Genomic DNA, 18,025 nt, shown 5'->3' with positions numbered 1-18,025 from the left:
CAGATTAGCGGAAAGAACCGCACTGTTCCACTAATGCAGCGACTGAAGCGCATACGGTACTCAAGACTTGAAGAACAAGTCCAGCACTAACGATGCCGTCACGTCGAGCGGGAAGCACGCGAGGCGTGATGGAGCGCGCGCCCCAGCTTACACCTATGTCAGCATCAAATGGAACGGGCCATCCAGCAAGGGCGTACATTCTAAAGTTTCGCTCTCTGTAACCCATTATCCACAATAGCATTTGCAGGGTTTTTTCTAACTCGTTTCCCACGTAGAATCCACTGGTCTCGCCTGCTCCTCCAGCTTCGTCACCATCACTCGACAGATGTTGATGGCACCAAGATCGTGCCTGCTACGCTGGTTCAGGCTTCGTCAACGCTTTCCATGCAAAAGGCGCAGGGTATCATCTAAGCTCCGCTTACCATTCGGATCTCCTTCGCGCGCAACCTCGGTACACCCTTTACGGCGGTGGCACATCACTTCGGTCATGTTTTCAAGCACGTGCATCAACTCGCCGCCGCGGAAGGCTGCTCTATGGCGCGTTGACGCCTGCTTCATCGCTTGGTTCATGCTCTGGACGAGTGCAGAAGGCATCGCTTGATGCGCGCCCCCGTCTTGGTGCTCGGTGCAGTACCATACGAGCATCCGCCTCTTCTGGGCGATGCGCTCGGCGAGTACATTGTCCGTTGCACGCCCAAACGCAGGCGGCTCTATTGGATCGAGGATATGTGAAACGTCAGCTTTTCCTTGATGAACCTATTACCTTGCAGAGAATCGAGGCTCAAACACACGCCGAGAAATTTCGTTGCGTCTACACTCTCATCGGGCAAAACGGTGATACACGCCCCGCAGGAAGCGATCGCTGCGATGGCTCAAGTCCGAGTCCAAGAACCTGCTCGATCCCCAGAGAAGAGACGTGAGCCTCTGGGAGCAAATCCCATGTGAGAAATCATACTTTTGTGGAATGCGATTACGTCGATACCCACGTCGGAAGAAGGATGTTTCTTTCGAACGGAATTGATTGTTTGAGAAAATAATTTGAATTAACTTTTTGGATGTGCTTGTGAACAGAGCGTCAAGGGACAATGTCGATTCATTTCGCTTATACATCAAGCGACACGAGTTGGTGTCTTCACCGTTCAACTTGAGAAAGAAAGATCGAAAACTCGGAGAACGCGTGCTTTGAGCATGCTGCACGTTAGAAAAGGAGAGAATTGGAAGCATGCATGTATATATTGGGTTATGGGTCCTGTAATTCTAAGAAACCTTGACCGTGGGCATGGCGGATCAACTTGATTCCGGTGTTGTCTTGAATACTAGCGGCGAAGCTTCGAGGCAACCACTCGGAAAAGACGACCGAAAACCCGAAACGACGCTTGAGTGGGCAAGTCTTGGATGCTGCACTTGGAATGTTGATAGTCTTCAACTCCGAAAAAGCTGGAAAATATGAAAGTTAGGAACATAGTGAATAGTCGGTGTACGATTTTTCTGACATTAGCGTGGCTCAGGCCAAGCAGCGGCTCCGATGAAAACAGTACAACTAGGAATATTACGGACAGCTGGACACCGCCTCGACACCGCGCCAGCGCGGAAAGTAGCCTCATAGAACGTTTTTGGCATAGCTTCCTGCTGCATGTATAGTGCCAGGCAGCTGCCCAGTAGGAAAGCCTGATCTGGACTGCGCTGTACGCATTGCGAGTGGAAACTCAATTTCTCAAGCCTGTTTCGTCTAAAGCGTACTCCGGGGTTTCAATAGCGGAAAACTGCGCATGACGCTCGACGCGACCGGAGAGAGCGCCGCTGCCACTGGCCAAGATGTCACGCTAGAGCAGTATAGAGCGATGACTGCTGAGGAACGGGCACTACTCCCCAAGGCGAAACAGAAGAAGCTGGCGAAACTGTTAGAAAAAGCCGAGCAGAAAGCGTTGAAAGCACAAGCACGCTCAGTGATTGCTGAAGCGAACCTGGGCGCTGCGAGTGCGACTCAGGCGGCAACTGGGGCGCGAGCAAACAAGAGTTCAGCGAGTACCACCAACGACAATGATGATACTGGCTCTTCATCGAAGCAGTTGCCACCCGAATACATCGACCATACACCAAAGGGCGCCTACAAAACGCTTCTCAAGAAACCCATGTCCCCGGCATATTACCCGCGATCCGTAGAGGCCGCCTGGTACGACTGGTGGGAAGCACAAGGATTCTTTACCGCGCAGACGGAGCAAGCGCTTTCCGAGCCAGACCCTAGCAGACGCTTCGTCATGGTCATGCCTCCGCCAAATGTCACTGGAACACTGCACCTGGGGCACACCCTGATGTGTGCGATCCAGGATTGCTTGACCCGCTGGCATCGAATGAGAGGCCACGTTGCGCTTTGGGTTCCGGGAACAGACCATGCTGGTATTGCCACTCAAACAGTTGTCGAAAGAAAACTCATGCGAGAGCGCAACCTGACCCGACACGATCTGGGGCGCGACGACTTTGTGCGCTACGTCTGGGCCTACAAAGAGGAATACGGAGGCCGGATCTGCGATCAGCTCCGTCGCTTAGGCGTCTCAGTCGACTGGAGCCGTGAACAGTTCACCATGAACGAACAATTGTCAAAGGCTGTAGTGGAGGCGTTTGTTCGTCTGTACGAGCGTGGTCTCATCTACCGAGGAACCCGACTTGTGAACTGGTGCTGCCGACTGCGAACAGCGCTCAGTGATATCGAAGTAGAATACGTGGATATTCCGGGCCGAGAGCTGCTGCGAGTGCCCGGCCATGATGGCGAGGTAGAGGTAGGGGTCTTGACCCGGTTTGCGTACCCGTTGAAGGAACCTGTACCGGGCGGTATCCATGAGCTGGTGGTAGCCACCACTCGACTGGAGACCATGTTGGGCGACGTTGCCGTTGCCGTTCATCCGGAGGATCCACGATACCGAGACCTCGTTGGCGCCCAGCTGGTGCATCCGTTTCTTCCCGATCGCGAGCTGCGGGTCATTGCGGACGCACAGCTCGTGGATATGAGCTTCGGAACTGGATGTGTGAAGGTCACTCCAGCGCATGATCCGAACGATTACGAGTGCGGTCTGCGCCACGGATTACCGTTCATCGTTATTTTTGATGACGAAGGTCACCTCAACGAGCACGCTGGAGCGTTTTCTGGCCTGATGCGCTATGAGGCCCGCGTTCAGGTCGAGCGGGCGCTCGCTGAACGAGGGTATCTGCGCGGAAAAGAGAGCCACGCTATGCGACTCGCGCTCTGTTCACGTACACACGACATTATCGAGCCGATGCTCAAACCGCAGTGGTGGGTGAAATGCGACCACATGGCACGCGAAGCGGTTCGAGCTGCCGACGAGGGACAGCTCACAATCCTGCCGGAATTCCACCGCGCTACTTGGAATCGCTGGTTGGAAAACATCCATGACTGGTGTGTTTCGCGCCAACTATGGTGGGGCCATCGTATTCCCGCTTGGCGGTATACAAACGTTGACACTGGTGCCGAGGAGTGGATTGTTGCGCGTAACGTCGAAGAGGCTCGTCAGAGAGCTCCACCTGCCTATCGGGAGTCGCTAGAGCAGGACGAGGACGTCCTCGATACCTGGTTCTCATCGGGATTGTTTCCGTTCTCGGTATTCGGTTGGCCGGATACCTCACCTGTCAACAGGGAAATGCACGCGTTTTACCCGACGACGCTTCTGGAGACCGGTCACGATATCCTGTTTTTCTGGGTGGCGCGAATGGTGATGCTGGGCTTAGAGCTCACTGGTAAGCTACCCTTTTCTACAGTTTACCTGCACGCCCTTGTACGGGACAAGTACGGCCGCAAAATGTCGAAATCGTTGGGAAATGTTATCGACCCGCTTGAGGTCATCGAGGGCGCTACGCTGGAGCAGCTGCACGCAAAGTTACTCAGTGGAAATCTGGATCCACGCGAGGTCGAGAAGGCGCGCAAGATGCAGCGGCTTGAGTACGGTGAACAGGGAATACCCGAGTGTGGAACGGACGCGCTTCGATTTGGACTGCTTGCGTATACGTTGCAAGGCCGCGATATCAACCTTGATGTTGCACGAGTTGTTGCGTATCGTCATTTCTGCAACAAGCTATGGAATGCCGTGCGATTTGCCCTCGGCCTGTTACATGTCGCGGACAAGGACATGGCCGGCCAGCCTGCGCATCGACAACTGCCGAATGCCTCCGATGACAGCGGAGCGGAAGCACTTGTCTACAAGGATGCCGCGCTAGCACTCGAGGATCGATGGATTCTCTCGCGTCTTGCGCACTGTGCAATGCAATGCCATCAAGCGCTCTCCAGCTACGAGTTTGCTGAAGCAGTTCAGGCACTGCATCATTTCTGGCTCTACGAACTGTGTGACGTGTATCTAGAAGCAATCAAGCCGCGAGTGTACGGCGCCGAGGATGCGCCCGCGGATGCGACGGCAACCAGTGACGCCTCGGTGGCGCGCCGAGTACTGCTGGAGTGTCTCGACCAGGGCCTTCGCCTCCTGCACCCCATGATGCCATTCGTTACCGAGGAACTGTACCAGCGTCTGCCTTTACCGAAAAGAGCGCCCTCGATCATGACTGCGTCGTATCCGGAAGGCGGCTCCCGCGACGAGGCCGCTGAGGAGCTCGTCCAGCAGGCGATGCTCATTGTTCGCGGCATCCGTTCGCTTCGGACTCTGTACCAAGTGAAGAAGACTGCTCGCCCGCAGGTATGGATTGTCGGCGGTGATGCGGTCTGCGCTCCACTTGTACGGACGCTGGCGCTCTGTGGCACTGTTAACGTGCAAGCAGACCCGCCGTCCGAAGTGAAACAATGCGGTGTGCAGTTGGTCACTCCCCAGATCTGTATTTACCTGCATCTTGCCGGTCTTGTTGATGTGCAAGTCGAAAAGGCGAAAGCGCAGGCGAAGCTCGCTGAAGCTGAGCGAAGCGCACAGCGTTTTAGGGAACAACTTCAAAACTATGATGAACGCGTACCGGAATCCGTTCGAGAGCGCACCGTGCAAAACCTGAATCGCTATGAGCAGGAAATCGCGCAGTTAACCGAAGCGCTGGAACGTTTCTCACAGTGGAGCTAAAAAATTCTGGTCTTTCCACGGGAGTCGAATGCCTCCGATGGCGGCCAACACGCATCCTTATCTGAAGATCGTAATCATCAGAGGCAATCATGGACATTGGAGTTCACAGCGCCCGGCTACGCACGGAAACGACGTGCCATGCGCGTTCGGTGCAACACGCAGCACGCGCGGCAGTGGCGATGCGGGCAGCCCTCGATGCGTGCCATGCGTGATCGCGGGGAGTGCGTGATCCGCACAGCGCTGCTCGTGAGGGATGGATGCCCTCGGTAGGACTTGTTCAGCGGCCTCGATACGTAAAGATTCCCAGTTGCAAGTTGCTTATGAGTTCTCCTCGCTTTGTGGGCTGTCTTGTGATAGTTCTGCGGCAACATGGCGCCAGCGATCAACGGTGCTTTTCTCGGGTCGCGCAACTTGCTGTTCTCGCGGACGGTTACGGTTCAGGTCGTTGAGGGCTCCTGCCCAGGTTTTTCTTTGCTGTTCTCGCCACTGAATCCAGATCTCTGTTTCAGAAAGAGGTTCTGGGTGCGTCTCAGCCACAGGAGCGGGTAAAGCGGACACGTTCTTAGAAGAAGCTCGGGCGGCACGCCAGGCAGCCCAGGCTTCAGCTGGGCCTACGGGCTCTTCGGCTGTAACGTCGGGATCACCAGTTCCGGCATGCGCATCGGGAACGGCGGGAGTGCTGGCGCTTGACTGTGCATCCACACCGAGTTCGATTTGTGTCGGAAGGCTCTCGATGATGTCTTGAGCCGCACCCCGCCAGAATGCTGTCTCCTTCTTCGGATCGCGCGGCTCCCAGGTTTCCTCTTCGGAGTCCTGCGTGGCACTCCCGTCTGCGCTGTGCGACGTGGTCGAGCGAGTCGCGAACGCATCCGACGTAGCTCCCGTGGATGCCCCAAGCAGCTCCTGGGCCGCACCCCGCCAGAATGCTGTCTCCTTCTTCGGATCGCGCGGCTCCCAGGTTTCCTCTTCGGAGTCCTGCGTGGCACTCCCGTCTGCGCTGTGCGACGTGGTCGAGCGAGTCGCGAACGCATCCGACGTAGCTCCCGTGGATGCCCCAAGCAGCTCCTGGGCCGCACCCCGCCAGAATGCTGTCTCCTTCTTCGGATCGCGCGGCTCCCAGGTTTCCTCTTCGGAGTCCTGCGTGGCACTCCCGTCTGCGCTGTGCGACGTGGTCGAGCGAGTCGCGAACGCATCCGACGTAGCTCCCGTGGATGCCCCAAGCAGCTCCTGGGCCGCACCCCGCCAGAATGCTGTCTCCTTCTTCGGATCGCGCGGCTCCAAGGTTTCCTCCTCGTCTGCAGCTTCTGCCCCGGAATCAGGAATGCGCTCCTTCGTGTCCCATTCTGCGGATAACGACTGCAAGGATGTGGATGAACGTTCGCGTGCTGCTTGCTCGGATCCCAGAGCGGCGCCCCAAAGTGTCCCTTGAAGATTATCATCAGCAGATTCGGTTCCCGAAACGAATTCAACAGCGTCTGACGCATACATTTGCATCCAGGAGGTGTCGGGGTCCCACTCCTCATCCGATTCAGGAATGTTCGAATCGATGCTCCCAATCTCTTCGCTGCGATTATGCTCCGAAGGACGCTCCGCCAACCCGCCTGCTGCAGTGCGTAGCTCGGCTGCCGTTCTGCCGGGGTCCAACGGTGCGCCTAGTTCAGCCGCTGCGCTCCGCCAGAAGTTTCGTTCAGCGGTCATATCACGCACAGGTTCGCCACGCTCAAGCCGCTCTTGCACCGCCTCTTGCTCGGCTTGCGCTGCCTCTGCCGCCGCGCGCCATGAAGCCCAAGTCGAACTGCTTTCGCCGCTCGTATCGAGTTCAAAGCCGGGCGGCGGCGCCACCCATTGCGGAGGAGGTCGCTCTCGACGCACAGGAGCTCGCGAAGTCGCCAGCTCGCCCTGCTCGGACACTGAGCGCGCCACGTCTCGCCAGAAGTTCGGGTCACTAGCGCTAGCCCGGCAGGGACGCCTCGATGCCAGCTTTGTGCGTCTTGTGCACCTCTGCTGCTGGCCGCCGCAGACAGCCGTCCTCCATCGAGACCGAGCTGTCACCGAAGTGCTGTTTGTGTTAACCCCCCAAAGTGGAGCACACCGTCCAGTCACGAAACACCACATAATACCACCACTACCAAACTCGCCTCAGAAGTCGAACGTCGCCGTTGGCCGTGCACAGTATTGGCGAGAAACCGCGCCCTAGACACAGCGTCTCCAGCTGATGTGCAGACGCCTCCCAGCCATTTTCGACCGGCCACGAGCTACTGGTTCCAATTATTTCTCATATAGTTCAATTTTTGGAGGCTGTCCAACAAAGTTCACTCTTGTCTATTCTGGAGGTCTCGTCTCCAGCACCGCACATCTCCTGATATCGATAGCGGCGTTAAAGTCTCGGTTCACAAACTCCATGCGTTTCTTGCCGTTGTTGAACCCACCAATGCAAGTAGTCCTCGAACTTGTGCCGTCTGTGCCATTTGCTGCTCGATCAGCTCCCCGTGCTCTTCTATCGCCGGAGCGCTTCGCTGGCTTTTCTCCATCTCGATCTTCTGATGAGTAAACCCCAGCTCATCCCTGGGATTTTTAGTTTCTTCAAAAAATGAACGCGCTGCTTGATACCCTTAAGCGAGGACCTTCCCGGAGGATGAAGGACTGGCGGAAGAACAACGTCATGTGCCCGGGTGTTTCACTGTGTGCTGAACGCATCATCGATTGGCCCACTAGAGCGATCATTTCGTTTCACGATAGAAGACATTCCTGCGATGCAGTTGAAACGCGGAGAGAACGGAGGAGTCAAAAGCAGCTCTACCTAATTAGAATCGTCAAAAGCTCGACGCAAGGGGAAATGTGAACTACCACGTTGTCTAGTAGAAGGTCGTGGCCAGACGTCAGAGACAACACCTTTATTGATTCGACGAAGTCAACGCTGTTGTATGAGCCTTCTGTATACGCGAATTGGAGGCCGCTAAATGATTCCACTACAGCTAGACCGATGATGATATACTCGTTCTCTAAGAGTTCGATAGCGCATACAACGGACGCCACGCTCCGCGACTACCCATCCGCACTCCGGCCGTTTCGTCTGAAGAAGCTCTCATTAACTGAAAAAACAAATCGTCGTCTCTGTGCTTCATATCGATATTGACTTTCCAAGGACGCTGTCGTTGAGATTTCGGCGGAAGATTGCCGTTTGTGAACCAGGACTTTTTATGCGATTGTATACCAGTGTTTTCAGGACAACGCGAACAAGCTATTGAGAAATAGAGACACTGGTAGTTGCTAGGATCGTTGCTTTTGCTTTCCGTAATATGATGAACGGATCATTTTTATACCATTAACCGCAGGCGCGCTTCGAGCAAATCGGTTTTCGGCACGGAGCGTATCTACGTGATTCTTTCTGTGTTACTCAACCATCTGAGTACTATTGTATGCCTGACCCGAAGCAGAATGTAGACCTCCTTTCACTATTTACCAGAGAATACATCCTAGCGGCAATTCGTCGATGATCGATACAGTGCATACCATCATGATCTCAACGTCCAGCTGTACATTGTGAATAAGCATTCGAATACACGCAGCAAAGGTGATTCAAATCTTCGTTGACTTAAGCTACCCAGCGCTGGGTGTGAACGGACTCCATGCAACGCGCACAACGGGTACGACGTCGAAATGGTGGTGTCTGGGCGTTTCAATGGGCTGACTATGTCATCGTAGGCGGTGGCCTGGCGGGACTTGCAACGGGTGCGCTACTCGCGGACCAGGGTCACTCAGTGTGTCTCTTAGAGGCCCATGAGCGCGTTGGCGGCGCTGCACACGGTTTCTCGAAAGGTCCCTATTACTTCGATACGGGGCCATCGCTCTTTGCTGGAGGATCTTTAAGCGGGCGAGACTCCTCCGATCCACTAGCTCAGTTGCTGCGCCTCTTGGGGATCAAGCTCCCGGTGGCGCGCTACAACACCTGGGGCGTCCTAGTCCCCGAGGGTCGCTTCAACTCAGCAGTCGGTGCGAAAGACTTCAGCCATACGCTACGAGAGCTTCGCGGTCGAGACGCCGCCGCACAGTTTGCTGAACTACAGCGTTTTATGAAACCGCTCGCGGAGGCGGCTGTAAGTATCCCACCTGTTGCACTTCGACGAGACCTGGGTATCTGGCGAACGGTGACACCTCATCTGCCGCGCGCCTTGCGTCATGCAGCACATTTCCGGCTCATGTCTGCACCATTTTCACGAGTGCTGGATCAAGTTGGTGTTCGGGACGCATTTCTGCGCGGCTGGATGGACCTGCTGTGTTTTTTGTTGAGTGGATTACCCTCTGATGGAACGCCGACTGCCGAAATGGCCTTCATGTTCCGTTCCTTCTACGGAGAGGATGCTTACCTAGAGTATCCCCTTGGAGGTGTTGCGGCGCTAGCGCAGGCCTTGAAGGATGCTCTGGAGAAACGCGGCGGCAAAGTGTACACGAGCTCGCCAGTGCAGTCATTTTGGACAGAGAACGCCTCACAGCGAGTCGTCGGAGTGACGCTAGTCGACGGTCGCCGAATCAAGGCATCGCGTCGAGTGGTCAGCTGCATAAGTCTCTGGGACACAGCGCGCTTGCTGCAGGATGGATCTTTCCAGGCCAATGCCGAGCCTCTTCCAAGCTTCCTACACGCGCACTTGGTCTTCAAGGCGCTGGACCCGGAAAGCGCATCCACACATTTCACCGACTACATTCGGGGCAGCCAGCCGCCAGAGCACGACGGCTACAATTGTCACTATATTGTTGTGGATAACTGGGAGAGGCTGACGGAGCCTCAGAATGTCGTCGCCATTTCGATTCCATCAGTGCTGGATCCGTCGCTTTCGCGATCTGGTGAGCATACACTCCACGCGTATACGCCAGCAACGGAGCCGTACGAGCTCTGGGAGAACCTTGATCGCGAGCGCTATCGAGCACAGAAACTTGCCAGAGGTCAGGTGTTGCTGGATGCAATTGCTCGGGCAGTGCCGGGCTGTGCAGACCCTGACTCGATCCGAATGAAACTCATCGGGACACCGTTGACCCATGAGCAGTATTTACGGCGCTACCGCGGCACCTATGGTGCCAAGCCGCTACTTCCCTGGATTCGCCATGATTTACCTGCTGGACTTGCACTGGCAGGTGAGAATTCGTTTCCGGGCATCGGTGTACCGGCCGTGATAACCAGCGCATTATTGACAGCGCTCGGCGAAATGCCGGCAACACTCCATGCTCGATATCTCCAAAGACTATTCGAATAAATCTATCTTCCAGCATGCAGTGCCAGGGCGCACCATCATGCCCAAGTTTATTCTGGCGGTTGGATGAGCAGTTTTGGCATGTTAGACATAGCCTCGAGATGGAGCCATTGGGGTACACATCCATGCACTTCTTCCAATGAGTATGCGCGGAGATGAATAGGTGCTGCTCCCATCAATCACCTGCGTTGCCTTGTAAACGCGTTCTGCACACACTGATCGCGGCTGACGCTTCGAAGAAACCTTGAACGGCCATTCCATGGGATACCTACACGTAAGTGCCCCAGGGCGTGATCGACGAGCTTCCGATTCAAACTTTATGCTCTGAAACCTTCCAGAACCTGTTGATTTTGCAACGTCACGGGAGCTGAAGAAGAGGTGCGCTCTGTCTTGCAGAGGCAGAATATGATGCACCGAACCCGCTCATCTGGTGCTGTAGAACGCCAACCAGAAAATGACTGGATCGCATTCATACGCTCGAGAGCGGTTTCCCGCAATTTCGGTACCGTTTGCGCACGCGCCACACCTGTGCATGACTGAAACCGGACACCTGAAATACTGGACACGTTCCTACCTTTCGAACATTGCCTAACTTGTTTGTAGATGCGCAGTGTCGGCATTTCTGGTGCAGCAACGACAGCTTAGGGATTCAAGCGTAGATTAAAGATTCTGGGCAGTCCTTTCGGGATGGCTTTTTCGACTTTTTACCGCTGGAGATCGTTTCGTCACGAGATTCACAGTGATTCACGAAGCCATCGAACCAGGGTCCGTGTTCTAACCGACATAAATATTCAATTTATGCGCAAGAGCGTCCCTTCTTCTCGTTTCCTTGTGGGCAGCATCCTGAAAAGATGCTTTCTTTAGATTTTTGATCTCTCTGTTTCAAGGCAAATCATAGGCGCAACAAGTCCAGCCGATGGATTGATGAGAATAAATACTCGACATCTTTTCTTGCCAACCTGCGCTTACACTTGTCACGCATGTTCGTCCAACCTCTCACGCTCAGCAATGACGGATTCCGTTCGGAACCAGAATTTTCCTCGATTCGTTGCTAACGACGATACGACAATCGAATGCAGCATGAAACCGGTAATGGGATGCGCACCAAGAAGCTCCCGCCTTTTCTGTTGGCACGGAAAAGGCGTTTCGGACTCGAGCTTCAGTCATCGACTCAACCGTTCTGTTTGAGAATTCACTACCGCTTTCCATGATGGGGGCCTCAGGCAGTCGAAACGTCTTGACTTGTTCTGCAAGGTGAATTGTACTTCTGTAATTGTTCCATGACGCGCAAGGTCACGTTCCACGAATCCTTTATCGAATGGAGCAGCGTTCGCTTACGTACGCATTGAATAACGTATTAGCAGATGGGATCACCCACGCGAAGCTTGTGATCGTACGCTACAGCATCGGGTGCGGAAACAGAGTAGGTATGGAGCGGCGCCTTCTGCATCCATCAAGGGAATGTACCAAACGAAGAAGCGAGCCTTTTTCGCTCCACAGTGCGGCTCTCGAAGACGGATGAGTTGTGGTAGGCATGGGGGAACGCCAGTGCGCAAGCAAGTGTCGCCCCTGCGACTCACGCACCGAGGCTCTACACGAACCAGATGAAAATAGCAAGCGAGGCGCAGGTAGCAACATCTGCTTGTGCATCCAATGCGTTGTCAACGAACTTACGCAAAACTCTTGACTAGGACGCTGGCATCAGCACCTTTCTAATGCTAATTACGGAACTAGAGGCAGAGATCAGACGAGCGTTTTTTAAGTCAAACATAGATGAGAGGCGAGGGAATCCGTCCTTGAAAATGCCCGAAAAATGGTAATGTTGATCGTACTTGGAGGCATCCCAAACTTTCGCGTGTACATCCGAGCTACGAAAGCAAACCAAAGCTATTTTGCTCGAATATGCGTAAATCAGAGCATCCGTCCACAGTATCCACAGCATCCACATGCGCGACATCGTTCATTAACATCATCATTGCCATCATCACTGCCATCATCATCAACATCATTGCCATCTTCATCATCGCCGCGAAATCGACAGCGGCGACAGCGCGATGAGCGTCCGTTCCGCTGAACCGGCCGAAACACTGCTACACATTCTCTGTTTATAGAACGTGCTTTGGTTTCTCAGTACACAAGGTCCGATGAACGGAACTACGGATGAAACGCTAGACCTGTCTCCCGAAGACGCAGAACTAAAAGACCGATTGGATCTTCTGGTGGATCGGGTGCTTGATACAACGACGCGTCCGGCTGCGCTCAGTGCTCTCGGTGACATCATTCGCACTGCCACGTCGTCGCTGACTTCTGTACCAAAGCCGCTGAAGTTTCTGCGGCCTCACTATGGTCGCTTGAAAAAACAGGCTCAAGATGAACCAAATGGTTCGTTTTTCTATAACTTGCTCTCAGTGTTGGCAATGACCATGGCGGAGGCCGGCACCTTCGAGTGCTTGCTATTCCGACTACGTGGCGACTCGAGTCTGCCTGTGGGCTACTGGGGGCAAGAATACGTGCGCTCTCTCGTTGGGGAAATTGGGGAGGCACTCGAAGCCGGGAAAGTGGAGCGAAAGGAACTGAATCCTTTGATCAGTGAAATTCTAACCTACCTCGTGGAGAAACGCGCAGAAGTCGACGCATGCGACTTTTGCCTCGAGATCGGTGAACTCGATCGACTTGGGCAACTCACGCTGAACGATCGACTCAGCGAAGACCGGGTGTGCCAGTACCTGACCTCGTGTGCAGTCTACCTACCAGAACCCGAGAATGAGAACGCTCTGCGATGGGCACTGAACCTCTATCTTCGAGCCAATCGCTTCTCGAACGCGTACCGGGTAGCGAAGATGCTTGGCGATCCCTCGCTGGTACCTGTGGACCGAGTCCCACCCGGCCCAATGCGAACTCAGATAGAGCTCATGCAAACACCAAGAGACTGGTCGAAACACTATCGGGCAGTGGCGCAAGATCTCGAAATCCTCGAGGCGAAAACCCCGGAGGATATTTACAAGTCGCATCTGGTGGAATCAGGGAGGCGGCTGAGCACTTTGATCGGCACTGTTCATGTCGATTCTGCACGAGAAAATCTCGCTGCTGCTTTTGTGAACGGTTTCGTGAACGCGGGCTTTGGATCGGACAAGTTTCTCACCAATCCCTCCGATGACGAGCGTCGTAATTGGATTTTTCGGAACCGAGCCCAGGGTATGCTCTCAGCAACTGCCTCCCTGGGAATGATATTCCTCTACGACGTCGACGGAGGCCTCGCTGAAATTGACAAATACCTGTATTCACCAGAAGAATTCGTTCGGGCCGGAGCACTCCTCGCGATTGGACTCCTCAGCGGTGGTCGCGTCCCAGACGAGTGCGACGCTGCTCTAGCGCTGCTCGCAGAGCATATCGAGTCCGAGAACAACAACGAACGGTTGGCGGCGATCCTGGGACTCGGCTTCGCGTACGCAGGTACACAGCGCGTGGATTTGATGGAGCTGCTGGCCCCCATATTGGTGGATGTTAGCAGCCCTGTTGATGTCGCGGCGGTTACAGCGCTCGCCGTCGGGCTAATATTTGTGTCGTCAGCGAACGCGGACTTGGCGTCTACGCTTATTCAGGCAATACAGGATCGTTGCGTAGATGTGCCCAGGGAATCAAACACTACTGACGCCGCTGGCCCCGAGCCGAGAACGACCGAGCTCGATGCCCCTGAACGAATGGAGTTGGTAGGTCCGGTGTCTGATCCGAACAACGATACCGTTCCGGGCGCAGCCGCAGAGCACTCCGCATCCAACCCAGAGGCAAGTCAAGAAACTGCAACAAGCACGAGCACCAACCAAGAGGCAGAGGCGCCATCGAACGCGACAAATGGCGGGCCCGCAGCGAGCGCACCGTCATCGGGTGGAACCGGTAACGACGCCCAGAATGAAGCTATCTTTCGCCATTCCCTGAACCGCTTATTCCCTCTTGCACTGGGGCTGCTCTACCTGCACCGTCGCGGCCTCGCTATGCAACCTGTACTGGATGCGCTGCATGCCATGGGTGTGCAGGCCCCATTTGTTAGTCAATTGCTAGAATGTTGCGCTTTCTACGGCACCGGCGACGTGCTAGCCTTACAGCGTTTCCTCAGTTGGGAAAATGAGTTGATGCCGCTAGCCGCAGCAGCAAACGCTTCTGGTGAACGTCTCATGCAGCAAATGCTGCTCCGTCTTTTTGATCGAATGTTGCAGCTCGGCTCCGATACTCAACGACGGGTGGTGCCGCTCGCACTGGGGCTTGCGTTCGTTTCTGATCCGCGCCTTGAAGTGGTCGACATACTCAGCAAATTGAGTCACGACGGGGACTCGGAAATAGCCGCTGGTGCTATTTTAGCCATGGGCTTCACAGCGGCCGGCACCAACCAAGCTCGAGTAGCTGGTCTGCTGCGGGAGCTGTCTGCTTTTTACGCCGAGGATCCGAGTATGCTGTTCATGGTGCGCCTCGCTCAGGGGTTAACGCACGCGGGACGCGGACTCTTGACCTTTGCGCCGTTCTCCGCGGATGCCACTGTCGTGGATGCGGTTGCAGCTGCAGGTCTGTTGACCGTACTGGTGCTCTGCCTTGGTGCCGGGTCCCTGCGGGAAACGCTTCTTGGCCGCCATCACTGGTTCCTCTACGCATTAGCACTAGCTGCTCGTCCACGATTTCTCGTTACTCTGGACGCTGACACGCAACAACCAGTGCCTGTTCTCGTTCGTGTTGGCCAGGCGGTAGATACTGTCGGTCAGGCGGGTCGTCCGCGAGGCATCACGGGCTTCCAGACGCACACCACACCGGTCCTCATCGGAGTCGGTGAGCGCGCTGAACTCGCCAGCGACGAGTGGGCCTGTTATGCGCCAGTGCTCGAGGGTCTCGTTCTTGTGCACCGCCGCGATCGCGTAACGGGCTCAGCGCAAAAAGCCTTGTAGAGCGGCGAATGGTCGCATTGCCGGCATCGGCAGCACGTACCTGGGGTACACCCTCTCGACGTCATCGTGATCGATGTTGTTGTTGTTGTTGTTTTTCCGCTCGCGACCGCGAACCCCGAGCTGCCATGTAGACAGCGGCAAGGTGTCTTCGCGCGCTGTACGACTCGTATGCTCGGCTTCATTGACGACTTGAGTGCAACACCTGGACTGTGCACAAGTATGCGTTTGGAATCAGCGCGGAAACAACCAGTGTAACAGAAAAAGAACCCCAACAATACCCAGAACCCCGTAACAGAGTGCGTAAGAACTACCAGACCGTACCAGTTGTTCTAGTTTTCGCATTGAGTTGCGCAGTTGCTCCACAGTACGTCCCATCGAGTCGCTGAGATCCTGGTCCAGAAAACGGTTTTGGGTGATAACCTCCTCGTTGATTTGGATAGCCAACTCTTTCATAGCTCCCACTTTGCCGGAAAGCGCCTGAATTCGATCCTGATTCTGTTGCTCCAGCAAGTCCGCATACGCTACACCCGACAGGTCCGCTCGGTTCGCGACCTGGCTGCTGTGCCCGCTCCACGACATCGACGTCGAGGTGGACGCGGGTGTCGACGTTACCGTGCTGGGGAAGGCTGCACTTCCCGCTGTGTGTGCGGAACGGTCCGAAGTACTTCGTGCCATTGCCGGTGAAGGACAGCGCGATTCAGACAACGGCCTCGATGCTCGGTGCATTCACGGCAGCAGTGCTCTGCGTTCCGCTCGAAAAAGCGCCTGCACAGCGCTCGAAGCCGGTCGCTCGCCACGCAACTCGGGTACTGAAAAGCGCTTCGAGTCTGGAGTGTGCTTGTGGTTATTAACTGAGGCTCTGGTTGCCTCGGGAAAGCAATCGTACTCGCTTCAGTGCGCTCGAGGAACGCGTTTGGTGCTCGCTTGCCACAAGAACCGAATATAGAATGACAAGAGACAGGCGTCGACGGGTGTTGGTGCAGGCGCCTTGCGGTAACCGTTAAGGAAAGTCAGTTTAGTCGCGTGCGTAAACGTTGTTTGTCGAGTATTTGAGCCGTTTTCTCGATAAGAGGTTGAACAAACGTTGTAGAAAGGATATTATTTGTTTCGGGTTGGATCTTAGAGTGGCAGTGAAGGGTGTCGAGGGCAAATGCAAGCGCACTGGGACAGGCGTGGTATCTGGGGACACACCAGCAGCTGCAGACGCCAGCTCTATTGACAGGGCGAGAACGTACAGCTTATGCTTGTTGTTTTACTGGATGATGAGTAGTCGCGAAATTCACATAGCGTGGTGTACGTATTCGAAGAGCATTGGAATTTTTGGTCTGTTTTATGTATGTCTGCTGGAATATTGGAAATAGGGTCGTGCTGTGGTTTTGGCGTTCAAGCCAGCCTGCACAGCACGTAGAAGTGCTGCGGCGCGACGATGCTTCTCTGCGCTCGTGCCAGTTAGATGAGGCTGTTTCCAAGGGTCTCAAGAACGCTGAACAGTGTCTTCGAGGGTTTTCGCATGGGCAGCACCGGCTCAGAGGGTGGCACTCAGCACGAACGCTTTGCCGCCAGCCGTGGCGACCTGATACAACCGGAGCAGCAGTTTTCTTGGACAAGCTGCAGCACCAGTTGTCCGGCGGAAAGCCCTAAATAGAGCCCGCTATTCGTTCTTGCACGCGCTGCAGTGGAGGTTTACTGGGACAAGATGTTTCGGTTTCATGCAACTCCGTTTCAGAACCGTATTCGATACATTGCCGGAAGGTTTCCCTGCCGTAGCTCGCGTCTCAGCGAGAGCGGCGCTCGACGCCGGCTACAGACTCAGTACATGCTTCATGACCCGGGTTTTGCAGCACCGCTGATGAATACGGTGGCTCCTGCGACGGCTGCGATGTCGCTAACGACAGCGTTTGCCAGTGCATATGTTTGCATTGCATCGCGCTGCGTGCCCGCGACTCTACCCGGAAACTCCGCTTAGCTCCGCTGTGCTCTTGCACAACGCCCTAACGGACAATGATATGGTAGGCTGCAGCGCATCGTCTTTGTACTGGGAGAGATGCTACACTGAGAAACGACGGATGCGACAATAGAGCTCTCTAAAACCGCGAAGCTGGTATCGCGGATGCGCGTACGCAAACGTATGCCGGTATCCCGCGGCAGACAAGTGTAAGCGTTCTTGATGGATGACGCGAGGTTGATGCATCGAAGAGGCCACTCCGGGATGCGGGTTTGCTTTCGACAAGCAGGCATGCGTATGTATACTTTTATTACCGTAAGCAACGAGTTCGATGTCGCGCGCGCAGCAAAACTTGCACTTAGGAGAGTTTGGAGCTCGAATTGAGACGCACTGCAAAGCAGGGCACGCTTATGGGGCAATTTGTGAAAATATTCGCTTTCCAAATGGAGAAGAAGGAGGGCGCTTCTCCCCGCCGCCTCCGGCGGAATTCACGAAGACACGCATTTTTCGATTCGAAATTCGTACGTAAAGACGAACTGGAACTCCATATTCCATCCAGAGCAGAGAACAAGAATAATAGGGATATGAGAGGTTCGCGATCCGAAACGTCTCTAGGTGACCAGTACGTCTGATTTTTCGGAGAGCTAGCGGCTAACGCGGCATGAGCCCCGAACAGCGCACTATAGCCCTTTGAGCACTCACACACAGATCTGCCAGTTCTCCCGAACGTACGCTCATCGAGTGAGACGAGCGTCCGTCGCTCCTGTCATTATCGGTCGCGTTTTCGCACAAAACAACAGTGCATGGGTCCCTGCGCGACGGTCTCGCCTAGAAGCT

At 54.9% G+C, this 18,025-nt stretch overlaps 5 protein-coding genes and 1 non-coding gene across 6 annotated transcripts, besides 2 other annotated features; 4 read left to right on the top strand and 2 right to left on the bottom strand.

Annotated features, from left to right (window-relative positions):
• Positions 1 to 1,769: 1,769 nt before the first annotated feature.
• On the top strand, positions 1,770 to 5,066 carry CYME_CMP345C (valine--tRNA ligase, cytoplasmic; the record flags this gene model as incomplete). The annotated part of the gene is made up of 1 exon (XM_005537907.1): positions 1,770 to 5,066. The coding sequence occupies one exon, from the start codon at positions 1,770 to 1,772 to the stop codon at positions 5,064 to 5,066; it is 3,297 nt and encodes a 1,098-aa protein (XP_005537964.1).
• Positions 3,759 to 5,085: a sequence feature (possible transcribed region).
• A 299-nt stretch (positions 5,086 to 5,384) lies between these two features.
• Positions 5,385 to 7,181, bottom strand: CYME_CMP343C (hypothetical protein; the record flags this gene model as incomplete). The annotated part of the gene is made up of 1 exon (XM_005537906.1): positions 5,385 to 7,181. One exon carries the CDS (start codon positions 7,179 to 7,181, stop codon positions 5,385 to 5,387), a length of 1,797 nt encoding a protein of 598 aa, XP_005537963.1.
• Positions 5,811 to 7,448: a sequence feature (possible transcribed region).
• A 1,247-nt stretch (positions 7,449 to 8,695) lies between these two features.
• Positions 8,696 to 10,315, top strand: CYME_CMP341C (similar to phytoene dehydrogenase; the record flags this gene model as incomplete). The annotated part of the gene is made up of 1 exon (XM_005537905.1): positions 8,696 to 10,315. The coding sequence occupies one exon, from the start codon at positions 8,696 to 8,698 to the stop codon at positions 10,313 to 10,315; it is 1,620 nt and encodes a 539-aa protein (XP_005537962.1).
• Positions 10,316 to 12,456: 2,141 nt separating this feature from the next.
• On the top strand, positions 12,457 to 15,243 carry CYME_CMP340C (26S proteasome regulatory subunit RPN1; the record flags this gene model as incomplete). The annotated part of the gene is made up of 1 exon (XM_005537904.1): positions 12,457 to 15,243. One exon carries the CDS (start codon positions 12,457 to 12,459, stop codon positions 15,241 to 15,243), a length of 2,787 nt encoding a protein of 928 aa, XP_005537961.1.
• Positions 15,244 to 15,474: 231 nt separating this feature from the next.
• On the bottom strand, positions 15,475 to 15,969 carry CYME_CMP339C (similar to Golgi vesicular membrane trafficking protein Bet1p; the record flags this gene model as incomplete). The annotated part of the gene is made up of 1 exon (XM_005537903.1): positions 15,475 to 15,969. One exon carries the CDS (start codon positions 15,967 to 15,969, stop codon positions 15,475 to 15,477), a length of 495 nt encoding a protein of 164 aa, XP_005537960.1.
• A 120-nt stretch (positions 15,970 to 16,089) lies between these two features.
• Positions 16,090 to 17,736, top strand: CYME_CMP338T. The gene has a single exon (XR_002461539.1). It is a non-coding gene; the product is annotated as a hypothetical transcript (transcript).
• The last annotated feature ends 289 nt before the right edge of the window (positions 17,737 to 18,025 follow it).

This window comes from Cyanidioschyzon merolae, chromosome 16, assembly GCF_000091205.1.
Source record: "Cyanidioschyzon merolae strain 10D DNA, chromosome 16, complete genome".
NCBI lineage: Eukaryota > Rhodophyta > Bangiophyceae > Cyanidiales > Cyanidiaceae > Cyanidioschyzon > Cyanidioschyzon merolae.
Note: the sequence above shows the minus strand (reverse complement) of the source record. Positions and strands in the feature narration are given on the sequence as shown.